The following is a 15844-nucleotide window of genomic DNA, read 5'->3' as shown; positions in this document are numbered from 1 at the left end:
CGCGCGCTAGTTATAATAAATCCGTACTTTCGCTACCTAACGAATTTATTAAGGTCTAGGAAATTCCCGCTTTTTTTTACTATCTCGCTACTACTCTCGTTTTTATTATTTTTAGTAATTACTATTACCTTTCTAAATCGCTAGCTATTATACTTACTAAGATCCTCTTTTTTATTTAGTATAAAAGGGTAGGTTTTAGTAGTTCTTTTTTATAATAATAGCGGTAGACGTTTATATTACTATAAGAAGATATAGTAATTAGTCTTAGGATCTTTACTAGTTACCGATTTCCGTTATTCCGTATATTTCTAACCTCTTAAGCCTCGTGCTCTTTATAATCTCTAAATAACTTCTTTCTTTAACCTACTTCTTTTAAAGCGGTATTCTATAAAAATAGTTAAAAATAAACGCCGGGCGGCTTATAAAAGAGCTATATAGGCTATTAAGAACCGTATAGGCCGTGAAGTATAGTTAACGAAGTTAAGCCCTCTTTTTTATAAAATCGTAGATTTTAAAGACTTATTAAAAATACCTACTTATTACTCGTACGCGGTAGGGTTAGATACTTTAGAGATCTTGTCTTTTGCGGCCTCTTAGTACCTTATTTTATATCTTTTAAGTAGTTTTTTATGTAGCTTAATTACGGTTAAGTAATTATTACTTAGGTATTTCCTTTTACTAATTTAACTAGTTAATTTCTGATTGCGGGCCGGCTATAGAAAAGTCGTTTAGTAAAAAAGCTACTCGGGGCAACGGCAAAAGGCTAGTTACTTAAGCAGTTCTATTAATTAACGTATTTTAACATAATAGACGTCGACTTCTCGTAAGTAATAAAGGGCTACGATTACTTAATTCCATACGGTATTTAAAAATCGCCCCCTTTTTTATCTACTTCCGTAAGGTTAATTAGTATAAATTTCTTATCCTATATAATATTAAGAGGTCGTCTTTTTTACGTAGTAAGATGCTTTACTAATCTATAATAATAGAATTTAACTACTAATTAGTATTAGTATTCTTATAATAAAGTAGTTAGTTCGAACCGTAGTTAATAAAGAGATTAATTAAACTATATAAATATTTACGTAGTTATTAGTATCCCTATTATAAGGTAGTTAGTTCGAACCGTAGTTAACGAAGAGATTAATTAAACTATATAAATATCTACGTAGTAAGTATAAAAAGGAGGCTCTAACCGTAGGTTAGGCTAGCTATGATAATCGTAAATAGGGCCCCTAATTGGCCCCTATATAGTCGGCTATATATTGCGGTCGAATTAGACTTCTAATTTAATACTAACTTTCTCTTTTTTTTATTAATTTAATTACTACGGTTAGAGGTATGATCCGACCTCGGGCCCGTTTATTAAGTCGTCTCTTTTTCTCCCTTTTTTTTACTCTTTTTATATAACCTATCCCTCTATTTATATAGTAACTTTTCCGCTACCCACGAATTATTCTAATCCCTTATTTAGTACTACTTTTATAAAAGCGTTTATAAGGTTATTTTTATTATTAACCTAACGGATCTTAAGTATCTCGCGCCTTTTGTACGATTACTTAAGGGTTATAATATTAATTATAAGCCTCTTTTCTTTCGTCGTTCCTAATTTAACGAGGTATTCGTATAGCGAGTAGGAATCGGTATAGATAACTATTAAAATAGGTAGAAGGCTAATTTAATTAGTAATCTTCTTTAGCGTCGTTAAAATCGCGTAAGAGAGGTTAACGCTATTAATTATACTATAGACCTCTAACGCTAGTATACTTCTCGTTACCCGCTTATTTTTAGTTAATAAGTAGTAGATTATATTACTATATATAGTAAATTCGCTCTCGCTTATACTCTTATTAGTTAGGATAATAATATACCCTAATTACGAAGTAAGGTTATTATTATTCGTAAATAACTTATTAACGAAGACGTAAAGCTTACTAATCGTAAGGTCGATTAGGTAGTAAACGAGACCTCGATCGAGATTCGTTTATTATTACTTAAGCCGCTTATTAAGTACTTCGACGTTTCGTTTAGTTAGATCTATAGCTTATACTACTTTAGCGTAGTTAAAAGTCGCCTCGGGTTAATAAATACTTATAATATATACCCCTCGCGCGAGCTTAGCTTTATACCGCTTTTTAATATTAATTATATTTAGATTAACGAGGTTAATCTTTTTACCCTACCCCTTTTATTAAAAAACGACGTTTTCCCCTTTAATTATAGAAATCCCGCCGTTAAATACTAAGGGGGTATTTATTATAAAGATCTCTTTTAGCTTTATTACGAAGCCCGCTTTCTAGAGCTCCTTATCCTCTTTCTTTATAAAGTTAATATTAAATAGGCCTAATATATCGTCGGTTTATATTCTAACGATCCTAAATTAGTCGCCTTCGTGCTCCGCGACTAATAAGTACGGGTTATATATAAAAGTAACTATTAATAATTAATTAATATAAAAATCGTAGTAAGTAGCTTATTAATAGGTGCCCGATTCTATGAGCCTATATAGTAGCTTAAGTACTTTAATAATCGTACCTTCTAGGTACTTACTAGCCATTTCCTTCGGTAAATAGGCTAGGATTTTCCTTATGAGCCCTGTGGCCGATTAAGTATAGGCTTAGGTAATATTACGGCTCTAAATCTCGTATCCCTTTTTCTATAGCGATGCTATTATTATTATTATTAATCGTTAGCTATAGCGCTATATAATAAGCGATTATATATGTAGTATCGCTTTTTTAACGTTACCGTACCCCTAAATTACGTATCTAGACTTTTCGTACGGCTAGGGTGTTCTTTTCCCTTTAATCTTACGAACTATTCGTAATTTAAATATAAAGAGGTTTATATATTTTTCTAAGTTATATAAGATAAATCGATAGACCCCTCGATTACGAAAAGTATTTACTTTAATAAAATCTAATCCCTTATACGGCTTTTTAATAGTTATAATTATGCTTTCTTTACGTAGTTTAACCGCTAGCTCGAAATCGGCTTTCTCTTTTACTATATAAAAGGTATTAATTACCTCGTTATTAGTAATAAATTGCCGCGTTAAGGCTTGCCGTCGTAGTCTTTTATAACGTCTCGCTAGTAATATTAGTACCCTTTTAGTAATTTTCTCTTCCTCGTCGTCTATTAGTACTACTACGACGATTTCGTTAAGGATAATTTCCTATGTCTCTACCGCGGGTTATATAGTTTCCCTTAGCTCTTTTTCTTTTTATAAGTTAGAAATTACTTCGTTAGGATCTATATAGTACGGTCTAACTACTATAATTAATACTTTAAGTAGCTAGTCGCGATCTCTTACGACTATATAAGAGCGCTCGTTAACGGAAATTAATTTATATAGCCTAGCCTATTATTAAGTAATTTCGCGCTATACTCGTATATTTAAATTTAGTAGCATATTTAGATTATCCCCTATATCGGGCCTATTGCGTATAGTAATTACCTTATTAACTTACTTTTTTATACTTACCTCGCGCAGTGCTCGTATTACTTTTTTAACTACTCGGGCTCGTTAGCTTATACTTAATAATAGTAGCGAGGCTAAGGTCGTTCTTAAATATGTTCTAAATACTAATAGCGTAAGTATAAGTCCGTTAGGCCCTATAGTGTCGTTATAGTATTTAAGTACTATTTAGAGGTATTCGTCGTTAGTAAAATCCGGATTTTCCTTTTTAATAATTCTAAACGCCCTTTTTAACTACTAGTATACCCTTTTTACTTTTTTAATACTATAGTGCGCTTTAATAGGTACGACCTTTAGCTATATACCGTAGGCCGTCGTATTATCCCTAAATTCTACCGACTTAAAGCTAGTACTAGCGTTAGTTCTAATACCGTCTAGCGGTCCCTAGTATATATCGATCTAGCTTTTTTATAGGGCTACTTATACTATCTTTACTTATAGATCCTAGAGGAATTACCCTACATAAAAAAATATAGCTACGTCGATTATATATAGTACTAGCCGACTATTTAAATAGAAAATATCGACGACTATTTCCTAGTTAAAGTTAAGCTTATTACGTAATTTAAACTTAAATTTGCATAGGCTCTGCGCATTTATTTAGTATTAATAATATACTTTCGTTAACTACTCTAGCGCCCCTATTTCGATATTATTATTACTTAATTACTTTAGGAGGTTATATAGCCTCGTAACTAACGGGTGCCTAAATCTCTAGTATAATTTTCTAAGCTTACTTTCCGTTAGGTAATTAATCGACTTTATATTATTAATAAGCTTTATAAACGCATACCCCTATTATTATTTAACTATCTCGAAGTACTTACCGCTAGAGATTCTGTTCTTCGTATTATCGAATATAATACCTAGTCGATCTATATCTTTTAGATATAGGAGAAATGGGGTATTAACGGGCAAAATATAGAAAGTTATCGTTCTAAAATATATTTTTACTTTTACTATACCTAGGGCGACGATTTCCTTACCTAGGCCAAAACTAATCTTTATAATACCCGCCGTTAACGTATTAAATATTATTAGTACGATCTTCTATAATACTTAGAATTACCCTTTTCTTTTAGTTAACTATTACGATACCTTAGTATTTAGGATAATCTTATAGAAATTATCTAAGCCGTACCTTTTACTCGTATAGAATGCTTATATAAGCTTAGTATTCGAGGGATTTAAGTAATATAAAAAGGACCCCTCTAGCTACCCTTAGATTTACTTAGTACTATGTTCTTTTTTTTTAAATATTAAGAGAGATAGCGTCTTTTTTTTAATTATTAAGAGAATAGGCTTTGGCCCTATTAGATTCGCCCTTTTAGCCGCCTCTATATCCGTCGTTTAAAAGACCTTCCCTTACTATTCGTAAATAAAAGCCTACTTATTAAGAGCTTTTATTACCTTTTATTCGTTTAGCCTCGTATATCCTCTAGAGGCTAATAGGGCGAAAAAAGAGTAGTTAATATCGTCGATTTTATTATAATCTAATTCGTTAGTATAGGGGGTAAGATCTTTTTTATTTTCTAAATCTCCTATGGGGGGTATATGCTTTAAGCTACTACTTTAGCTACCGTCGCTAGGTTCTATGCCCCCGGATCTACCCTTATATATAACGAGGAATTAGTTAAACCGACGAGGGCTAGTTTTACTATTTATTACCCTCGACTTTTTATATTATTCGTACGATTTAGTACGCTCTTCTTCGGAGTAGTTACTTAACTAATATTTATCTTTTTTATAAATATAGTATTACTTTTTTTATTATCCTATTTATAAGTTAAATCTCTACTTATTTAATAAGTCTAGGCCTCCTTATTAACGATTGCTATATCTAGCCTCTTTTTTTTTTTATTATACGTTTAATCGACCTAATATTATTAGTAAGGGCCGTCGTATACTTAGAGATAGGTTTAGCACGGTATTTTTATTTTAATATTAAAGCTAGATCTTAGCCTCGAATAAAGCGTCTCGTAGTTTTTAGGTACTTAGTATAGGGTGATTTTTATTTTTAATATATACTAAACTACGGTATAAAAATATTTAACTTTCCGCTCGTTTATTCCCTTATTTAGCTAGGTTTTTACTAGCTTATTAATTTAATTAATAAGCTCTTTAAGGATCTTTACTTACGATTTACCCTCTATTATCCTAGCTATAAATATAAAAGAAATCGCTTATAGCTTAGATAAGAGCTCTAGGTTCTTATTATAAGTCTTAAAGCGGCTTCGGATTGCGTTAATTATACTAAGAAAGTCGTTTCGATCGAGATTACGTACCGCTTCGTAGTAGTAATTAGAGGCTTTACTTATAAGTACGATATTAATTACTAAATAGTACTAGTATTCCCTAATTCCGACTTTTTTATAATAATCGTAAAATATCGTTAGGGTTTTCTATAAGACCTTATACTTCCCCCTAGAATATAATTTCTTTTTTAAGAAGATCTTTTTAAGGTTTATAAATTACTTCGTATTTATTACTAGATTTTTAGTATCTATATACGAACCCTACGTCGCTACGTATTATTAATAACTTTAGGTCGTTTATTTTCTTTTTTATTAACCGATCGGCGCCGAATTTCGTATTAGTAGTAGTAACGAGTTATAAATCAAAATAGGCAGAATTATCGATTATCGTACTTTTAGTATTATATTTTGCCCCGGTATATCCTTTTATAACGACAGATTTCTATTAGTAATTATAGGGAGGAAATCTAGGTCGTTTACCTTTTTTTTAAATTCGTTAAAGCGATTATACGCTCTATTAACCTGTGCCTAGTTTTATAATACGAATTCCTTTTTTATAATTATTACTATTAGTATTTCGTATAGCTCTTACGATTATAATTACGCTAATAATACCCCTCGCCCGTAGAGGAATTTATTAACTACTTTTGCGATTCTTAAGCTTATGCTCGCGAACTATTTATCTAGTTAGTAACTAAGGTCGTCTACGATCTCGTAAAATAAGGGTTACCCTTATAGCCCCTTTTTCTCGTAGACCTTAGTTAAATAGATTAATACCACGTCTATTTACTTACCGTTAGGCTAATTTATAATTCTATATATCCACGTCCCCTAATAGTCCGGGTTAATATTTACCTATTTATAAAGGATTAGGATTCTATTTAAGATCGGGTTTTGTCCTCTTCTTTTTTACCCTAATTTACTAAGGGTCGTACTCTAGCTTATACTTATATTAATAGTCGCTAGCGTATTTAATTTTAATAAGGATATATTTAATCCGCGCGCTAGTTATAGTAAATCCGTACTTTCGCTACTTAACGAATTTATCAGGGTCTAAGAGATTCCCGCTTCCTCTTACTATCTCGCTACTACTCTCGTTTTTATTATTTTTAGTAATTACTACTACCCTTTTAAATCGCTAGCTATTATACTTACTAAGATCCTCTTTTTTATTTAGTAAAAAAGGTTAGGTTTTAATAATTCTTTTTAATAATAGTAGCGGTAGACGTTTATATTACTATAAGAAGATATAGTAATTAGTCTCGGGATCTTTACTAATTACTAATTTCCGCTATCCCGTATACTTTTAGCTTCCTAAGCCTCGTACTCTTTATAATCTCTAAATAGCTTCTTTAGTTAATTTCTCGAAATTAGTAATCTCGTGCCGGGAGCTAGTATAAAAAAGAAGCCCTTTAGCGGCCCTCTAGAGGATTCTTTTTTTTTTTTCTTAGATCCTCGTCTTTTTAGCCTTTTTTTAGGCTAATAGTAACTCTAGTAGAAGGTCGTAGGACTATTTTAAGGTAGCTACTTTTTTCTTAGGTTAATCTCTAAGATCTATAATACTCTTAGCTCGATACTATTAGGACCTCTAAATCCCCTCCTCTTTTATTAAACCGTCCCCTATATTATATTCTTAAATAATACCCAGGGGGTAGTTAAGGGAGTTATAAGGAGGTCGTTTAGATTGCGGGCTTAAGGTCGTACTCATAAGGTCCTTATAATAATAGACTTTCCTATATATTATAAATCTCTTAGCTTAATAACTCTTATAAGGTTACTTTTATTACTAAATAAGACTATTTATATTTAAAAATCCCCTTTTTCGATCGCGCGGTGCTTTTTTATATTATATTTTTATTAATTTAATTAGTTAATTTCTAATCGCAGGCCGGCTATAGAAAAATCGTTTAGTAAAAAAGCTACTCGGGGCGATAGTAAAAGGCTAGTTACTTAAGCGGTTCTATTAATTAACGTAGTTTAATATAGTAAACGTCGACCTCTCGTAAGTAGTAAAGGGCTATAATTACTTAATTCCGTATAGTATTTAAGAATCGCCCCCTTTTTTATTTACTTCTATAAGGTTAATTAGTACGAATCTCTTATCTTATATAGTATTAAGAAGTCGTCTCTTTTATATAGTAAGATACTTTATTAATTTATAATAATAGAATTTAATTATTAATTAGTATTAATATCCCTATTATAGGGTAGTTAGTTCGAACCGTAGTTAACGAAGAGATTAATTAAACTATATAAATATCTGCGTAGTAAGTATAAAAAGGAGGTTCTAACCGTAGGTTGGGCTAGCTATAATAATCGTAAATAGGGCCCCTAATTGGCCCTTGCGCAGTCGGCTATATGCCGCGGTCGAATTAGACTTCTAATCTGATAGTAGTAGGTATAAAAAGGAGGTTCTAACCGTAAGTTAGGCTAGCTACGATAATCGTAAATAGGGCCCCTAATTAGCCCCTGCGCAGTCGGCTATATACTACGGTCGAATTAGACTTCTAATCTAATAAATATATTATAACGACTCATACCCTTTAGTCTTTATTAATATTATTAATATAAATCTTTTACTTAAAATTAGTCAGTAAATTTTAATTTACTCAAAGCTATTTATTAATAAAAAGTTGAAAAATAATGGTATTTTGAAAAGTGTAGTCAAAGACATTATTTTAGTTTTTCGAATGACGTACGAATTTGTATTATTATTATACTTAAGTAAGATCTAGCGGCCATTAGAAGAAGCGTAGGTGTTTAGAAAATGATGGGACTGTAGTGGTGCATGAGATCGCCGTATGAGGCAATAGACTCCAACAAAATAATGAGTTATGGGCTCCCTTAGCTCACACCCCGAAAATGTTCAAGAACGAGTCGGGGATTAATGATATAACCTGTCAATCAGATGTCATGGGTCTAAACTTGTGATAAGTCTTCAGCTTACCTCTATAAGGCCGGAGTTCTGCTACTTTTATATCCTCACCTACGGCGTTTCTTTTGTCACGAATCGAGTTCTTGAAGAGCACTTTTATCACATCACATCACTCCAATCTGTAAACCAAACCATTTCTCGCTAGCATGCTTGCTTATTCCAGAACAATTTCTGTCTTCTCCAGCCCTTTAAAGAAATCTCGTCGATACCCAAAGCCAATGCCTATTCTTTCAAAAGAACCTGTGTCCTTCTGATGGCGCAGCACAAGCATTCCATGTTCAGAGATGGCGAGACAGTGAACCTCCAATAACAGTCTCTCATTGACGTCCTTCGCGAGCCTGCAGTAGTCCAGTTCGGCGACAATCTCCTGCTTTCGCGCCTCATACACAACCAATTTGCCTGTGAGGCAATCGACAGCATGGACATCCTGGCCCGGGTTAGAACCAAAGCTGAACTTATTGACACCGTCCGCGCAGACACAAATATCGCCCCACTCTCGAAGCTGTGATCCGGGGCTCCAAAGATTTCGTAGGAGCCCTTGAACACGGACACGAACCAAATGCGCACCTTGAGCAACCGCTTCTGATGGCTCGACATTCAAACTTGAACCGTCGCCGAGTAACTCCACCTCAGTCGACATCTTAAATTTGTGCCACATACAAGCCCCCAGGCCAATAGGAAGACTCGCCCAAGACCAGCTTGGGGTTCCTGCCGTGCCTGGCCATCCTATGTCGGGCCCCGGTGGTCTTGAAACACGCCACAGAAGGTCCTGCGCAAATGTTGCCCGCCATAAACCTGCCATATACTCGTTGTTTCCAGAAACAGCAGTTAAATATCGCGTCGCTAGTCCCGCCAGCGCATCGAATCTATCTGCCGGGTTACTCAGGCTCCGCGCCGTATATGACTCTACAACTGAGTTCCATGCAAGCCAGAGCTCCTCTGGTTCCGATATACGGCACTCAGCAAGAAATTTGCGTACATGAATGGTAGAAGTATCTAGAGAGACAGAAGAAGATGTCTGCTCGGCATACTCGCCACGCCCACAAGCCCAGCTGAATCGCTGACCACCCCAGAAAAGCAGTCGCGGCGACAAATGCTCCTCCTGAAGCGTCCATGCCCGAAGGAATAACGGAGCTCTTGATCGGAGACCAGCAGGCGCCGTAGGTTTCACGGTAAGCCAGGAGGTGCCGACGCGGCATGGCTTGATTTGCTTTGACCACGCGAGACGCGGCGTTAGCAACGGCTGCGTGGCCTTAGCCGACATTGTCGCGCAAATTGTGACAGCGGCGTTACCATAGACTTCCTGCATACGGTGTATTTCCACCTTTTTATCTTGAACGTCATCCTGGATTATGCACAGCGAGTCAACCCAGAGGAAGCAGAGCTCAAGCTCGTTATCTGGGTCGCTCAATCGCCGGGTGATTTTGATAGCATCGCGTACTGTGCCTGGAAGATTTCCAGTGTCAAACGGTCGATATCGACTCTCCAAGTTGGCCCTCAGCGTTTTTCCCTGTTCGATTAGCTCGTTCTCGTCACCACTGAACGTGCCAGTGCCCCAGCAGTAGCTCAGTGCCGTATAACGAATGGCCTTGCCGTTCATCAAATTCTCGCTATCGACCAACTGCGCTCGTGAGTCAGAGAGGAGGTGAAGAAGCCGAGTGGGCATGCGGTCCGAATATGCGAGGTTGCCACAGTCAATGTGACACTTTTCACACACGCGAAGCCAATCTTTAATCTGCTGAAAGATTTTATCGTCCTCTGAATTCACCGAAAGCTTCATAGGAGGCTTCGGGTCCATCAGCGGTGCACAGCTGACCGTCGCCACCGGCATCTTGCTTTCTCCATCTTCGTTGACGTGTATCTTTATCGCAAAGCCACCATCCTCATCAACCAACTTCGCGCAAACCGACCCTGACGAACGCCCCAACACAGCAGCATGGTCGGCAGTGACGCCTTCGAGAAGCAGCGCCTGACGAAAGATACGGCAAGTGACGCAGAGCTGAGCACACCTGTCGAGAGAGGCATAGTTTTCGTGAAAAACAACAGCTTTGGGTGGAAGAATGTTATGGCGCCCGTGGAAATCGAAAAGAGCCCGAATTTGTTTGCAGCCACGGCACTTTTGCTGTATGTCCAGATCGCCGAAGTCCTCAATAGTAGAAAAGCCGTCGTCTTTCTTCCGTGCTCGGAACAACCACGACATCATCCTTTGCGAGGTAAAAGTAACTTGGAAAGGTCGGTTCCGATTATCAAATCATTTTCCCTTGGATATTTGGTAGATCACGCGTAGTGCTCCCTGTAGCAGACGCGTGGCTTTATTGGTCCGCGGCTTTGTCAGGCTGACTTTCTTGGCTCGACGAATCGCATATTGAGACCTGATTCAGCTGTAAGACATTCGAGGTCAGCCATTCCTTCGCTTATGTACGTCCGCGCGTTCTTTATTCACAATCAGGCTGTTGGTTTTCGGGGCATTCACTGCATCCATACTCCAAAGACGGCGATCTAGCCCCAAATGTCCCAATATTGTGGCGCGAGGGAACCCTCATTTTTTGACTCATCACCTTTGCATCCCAGACGTGAGGAAGTATTTAAAAAGATCTACATGTTTGAGCAGATTCTTTTAACGTGCGTTGCACCATGATGAGATAAGGATCCGACAGCGTCTCTCTTCAATTCAATTCTTAAACAAGCGAAGATGAAGATGAAGAAGCTTACTTTGTGTGGTAGGTACGTATCGATGATGTCGCGGAGCTAGATTATGATGCAACATTATACAATTCCCTTAACTATCGAGGCCTTTCAACACCCTTCTGGCTCTTCAACTATCAGTAAACGGTTCTACATCAGCAAGCTGCTCTCGGTCAAACAACTCGGCAGCCCGAGCCTCTGAGGCATCTGCGCAGATTTTCCAGATATCTACTACCATGACAGTGACCGCGACAAATCTACGTAAGTTGGTCAGCCTGTATTCAGATTATTGAGTAAGGGTCGGGTAGTTCTTCACGTACGAAGCCACCCCGGCTACAACGCCGGCCGCCTTTTCGGGGCCAGTCGATCCATACTTGTGAAATGATAGGGCAAAAGCCCAGTCCGCGGCGGCGAATCCCGCAGCAAATAAAGCGCTGATGAGGAGTGTGATGCGGCGGCTATTCAGGCGACTCTCTTCGGTCATCAAGGTGTTTGGCCGTTGAGATGAAAAGATTGCGGACAAAATGAGCGTGTTCACGAAGAGTGAAAAACAGCTCTAAAAGTGCTCCAATGGTCAGCATACGGTCCGAAAAGATTCTGAATGGTGAGCTTTGCGAGGGGAGGGACCGGGAAACTCAACGCACTAGAGCAGAGGATCCCCATGGAATTGCGGGCGATATCGGGTGATGAAACTCCAATGGCATTGATACAAAGGCCACGATGCCAGCCATCGTAAAAGCAAATTGGGTGAGGAGGTATACTCCGTGAACGGTGAACCAGTGAAGTCTGATCATTACGAAGGCTTCGGATAATAAATTAAGGCAGTGTCGTTAACGGCCAACTTTTTCGTATCAGACGTAGAAGAAGCTGAACTTCCCAAGCTCGTCTTCTCCAATAAGGTAGGTTGATCTTATGTATCTGACAGGAGGCCTCCATCGAAAGAGACATTTCTGAGCGTCTGCCTAACGCCACACGACTAAAATAGGACCCCAAACGCTTTCGTCTTCTCCTGAGACATTTTGTCGCCTTGCCGGCAGGTAGCATACTTTGTCTGTTACACCAACATTGTTCTTGAAAAACTTGAGAAAGCCACCAAAAATGAGGTGGGCGAAGCTGCTAAGCCACTGAACGAGGCAGCATTTTTTCGACGCCTGCGCCACAAGCTGTGCCCGACATAAGCACGCAAGGCGGGATGGCTGGCGGGGCTTAGTGATGGCAGAAGATAAGAGCTCCCGCAGAGGTAGACGGACCTGAACGACGCTTGGTTATGTATCTAAGCCAGGAGAAGCCTGTACTGATATAGATGTTTAATTTCTTTACCTTACTCGATTTACGCAATGGCAACGCACGCCTGATACCATAATGCCAAGAACAACTCTGAGTATCTTCTCTGTTTTGCTCAATGCGTTTTGAGATTTGCTGTCTTCATGGGCTACGTGGGTACCTTTCATTGGTTCGCCCAGAAGACACTGCTGCCTGAGTCATTATTGCATTTCCAGTGATGAGGAGACAGAAGAAAAACAGGAGGAGAAGATGGAAAACGCGTTCATCTATTAGTACTTCATCAGCAACTCCGCGTTCTCATGGTGAAGATCTGAACGCTGGTAGATTTATGCACTTTGCAATTGCTTGTAGAGTCTAATGAGCTTAGAGCCTCTCAAAACAGCATTCCAGTGCTAGTCCGAGACCAGTGCGTATCGGTCTTACCCATCCGAATTTCCAGTACCGCGATTTCGCATGGCTTGTCAATTCTGCGATGAAGAGAAGCGGGAGCGGCTGAGTACTGTGAAGTGGGGGAACCTCCGGCGGGGTATACGAAACGGCTGCTCTCGGTGCGTCTTCCTCGATCAATGTATCAGATTAGCTCCGATTGATACGCAGCAAGTCTATAAAATCAGCATTCACCAAGGCCATGCCTTCCGAGTCTATTGTATGGAGTCATACGAAGATACAAGGGTCGATATATTCACTACAGATGGTAAATCGCTCCACACTAAGCACTACGACCAGTGATTGTTAGCAGATGTAGGATATTGGGGAGATGGTCTACCATGCCATAATTTTCGTCTATGTTCACACGGCTGATCAATGATTTCATAGGCCAGGAAAAAAACCCGTTACACTCAAAAAGGATTGCTGCTCACCTTCCAGGAAACACAAGCTCCGAGGCAACCTTTCGAACAATCAAAGGTTGGCTTAATGAGTGTACCTATTTCAAGTCACAAGTGTTGTTATGAAAGTGACAAGCACGGGCATGATCAACGAGCTTCACCGAAGAGACTTCTCCAGATCAGCGAGAATCAAGTTATTCTGCGGGAGAACGTTGGGCAGCAGCGTTATGTATGCCTGAGCTATTGTTGGGGTGAAAGCGCCCAAATCACCAAAACCATCAAAGAGACAATCAAAGATCACCAGAGAAACATACCTTGGGATCAACTTAATGCAACATTCCAGGATGCAATCACGGTCTGTCGTCGTCTAGACGTCTCGTATTTGTGGATCGATTCATTGTGCATTTTGCAAGATTCCGTAGCAGATTGGACGGAACAGGCTGCGCAAATGGCCAATATTTATGCAAACGCATATCTCACAATCGCAGCAACAAATTCTAGCGACGCGTCTGGTGGTTGTTTCAGAAAACAAAGTGACAAGTACATGTCAAAACTCTCTCCAGGGTACAAAGATACATATGTTCGTCATGAACTTCCTGAGTTTCCACTTATGTCGAGGGAGCATCAAATAAGAGAAAGCCCAGACTGGCCACTTTTGAGTCGTGGATGGGCCTATCAGAAAATGCGACTTTCACGGCGGGTACTGCACTTCTGTGCCCAGGAAGTGTTATGGGTTTGCCGGGTTTCACAGAAAAGCGAGAGCATAGACAACGACCAAGATTTTACTTCCGAAGATGAATGGAGCGGGAGGGCATATCCCTATGTTCTATATAGTAAGTCGACCCACCCCCTTTTGGCCACCCTATTAAAACATAGTATTAAAATATCGCTACTAACTATACTTAATTAATTAACTATTTTCTATTATTATAATAATATAATTATTATTTTCCCTAAGTAATTCGACCTTTATAAGTTAACTAGGACTAATTAAATAATTATTAAAATCTTCTTAAGCTCTTTATATATCCTAAATATTTATAAACTTAGTATTTAAGTTTATTAATATACTTTTTTTTATAGCCTTAATTATTTAACTTTAGCTTTTAAAACTTAAATATAGTACTAAGATATTATTAAATAGTAGGCCTACTTATTAAATATTTTTTTATTTTTTTAAATAGTAATTATTAAGTATTATAGTCTAGGCTAAGCTTTATAAATAACTTTAATTAATTATAAAACCTACTAGCCTTTTTAAGTATTAACTAATTAATAATAAACGCTATTAATATTTAGTTAATAACTTTTTTAGTATTACTAATTACTTACTTAGTATTTATAGTCTTTTAATTAGTATAACTAGGTTAAGTAAGAGTATTAAATTAATAAGTAGTTTAGCTATATTAGGGGGATATAGTTTAGTTATTTTTTATTTATTTTATATATTTAATAATATTTAACTAGCTAAACGAGCTTTTTAGTAATAATTTAAGAAATACCGCTTTTTAATGATAGTAGAATTATTTATTATATCCTCTTTACTAAGCTCTTTTTTATATTTAAATTTAATAAGTTTAAAAATAGCTATATCTAACGGCTAGAGAATATAAGAAGTATATAGTAATAAGAATAGTAAATAAACGTTATTTCTAAAAATATTTTTATATAAATTCTATTATTATATAACTCTTATAGCTATTTAGAACTAATAGTTAAGGCTTATTAAGTATACTAAGCCCCCTAAAAAGGGGGGTCTTAGTCTATAATAAGAATATTATTTTTAACTACTTAAGGGTAGTTTTATTAATTATCTAGCTATTATTTATTATTATAAACTCCTAATTAGTATAAGGGTTAAGTTTAAATAGAAACTACTACTAGTATACCGACTTTTTTTTATATATAATTAGTAATTTAATAGCTCGATTATTAATAAAAATATACCTAATTATAAATACCTAAATACGTAAATTAAACTCTTTTTTTTATATTATTATAGTCTTTATTTTACTTAAAACTAGGCTATTAAATCCCTTACTCTTTAAGATATTAGTTTTATTTATACTATACTTATTAACCTATTTAATATTATTAATCTTTAATATATTAAATAATTTAAATTATAACTTAATTATATTAATAATAGCCCTATTTAAATACTTCGAATTAATAATACGACTTTTTTAAACCTTAATTAATAAGTTCTTTTTTAAAAAAGCGTTTATTCATCTCTTTTTAAAAGGATTTATATTCCCCTAAAATCTTGAAACTTACTTAATAAATTCTTTAAACTATTTATAAATCAATATAATACTTAGATTATACTAAATACGAACTTATTAAGTTAGTTAGTTTTTTTATTATAAAAAAAGCCTCT

The 15844-nt window shown here is 36.5% G+C and overlaps 3 protein-coding genes across 3 annotated transcripts; 1 reads left to right on the top strand and 2 right to left on the bottom strand.

The window, feature by feature from the left end:
• Positions 1-4279: 4279 nt before the first annotated feature.
• On the bottom strand, positions 4280-4507 carry CLUP02_06689 (uncharacterized protein; the record flags this gene model as incomplete). Its single annotated transcript, XM_049285686.1, has 1 exon — positions 4280-4507. A coding segment is annotated over one exon (228 nt), but the record flags the coding sequence as incomplete, so codon positions are not given.
• A 4315-nt stretch (positions 4508-8822) lies between these two features.
• On the bottom strand, positions 8823-11837 carry CLUP02_06688 (uncharacterized protein; the record flags this gene model as incomplete). The annotated part of the gene is made up of 5 exons (XM_049285685.1): positions 8823-10677; positions 11024-11049; positions 11381-11416; positions 11508-11610; positions 11674-11837. The coding sequence occupies 5 exons, from the start codon at positions 11835-11837 to the stop codon at positions 8823-8825; spliced, it is 2184 nt and encodes a 727-aa protein (XP_049142828.1).
• Positions 11838-13912: 2075 nt separating this feature from the next.
• On the top strand, positions 13913-14262 carry CLUP02_06687 (uncharacterized protein; the record flags this gene model as incomplete). The annotated part of the gene is made up of 2 exons (XM_049285684.1): positions 13913-13997; positions 14066-14262. 2 exons carry the CDS (start codon positions 13913-13915, stop codon positions 14260-14262), a joined length of 282 nt encoding a protein of 93 aa, XP_049142827.1.
• Positions 14263-15844: the final 1582 nt, after the last annotated feature.

Source organism: Colletotrichum lupini, chromosome 3 (genome assembly GCF_023278565.1).
Source record: "Colletotrichum lupini chromosome 3, complete sequence".
NCBI lineage: Eukaryota > Fungi > Ascomycota > Sordariomycetes > Glomerellales > Glomerellaceae > Colletotrichum > Colletotrichum lupini.
This window is presented reverse-complemented; position numbering and strand designations above follow the sequence as displayed.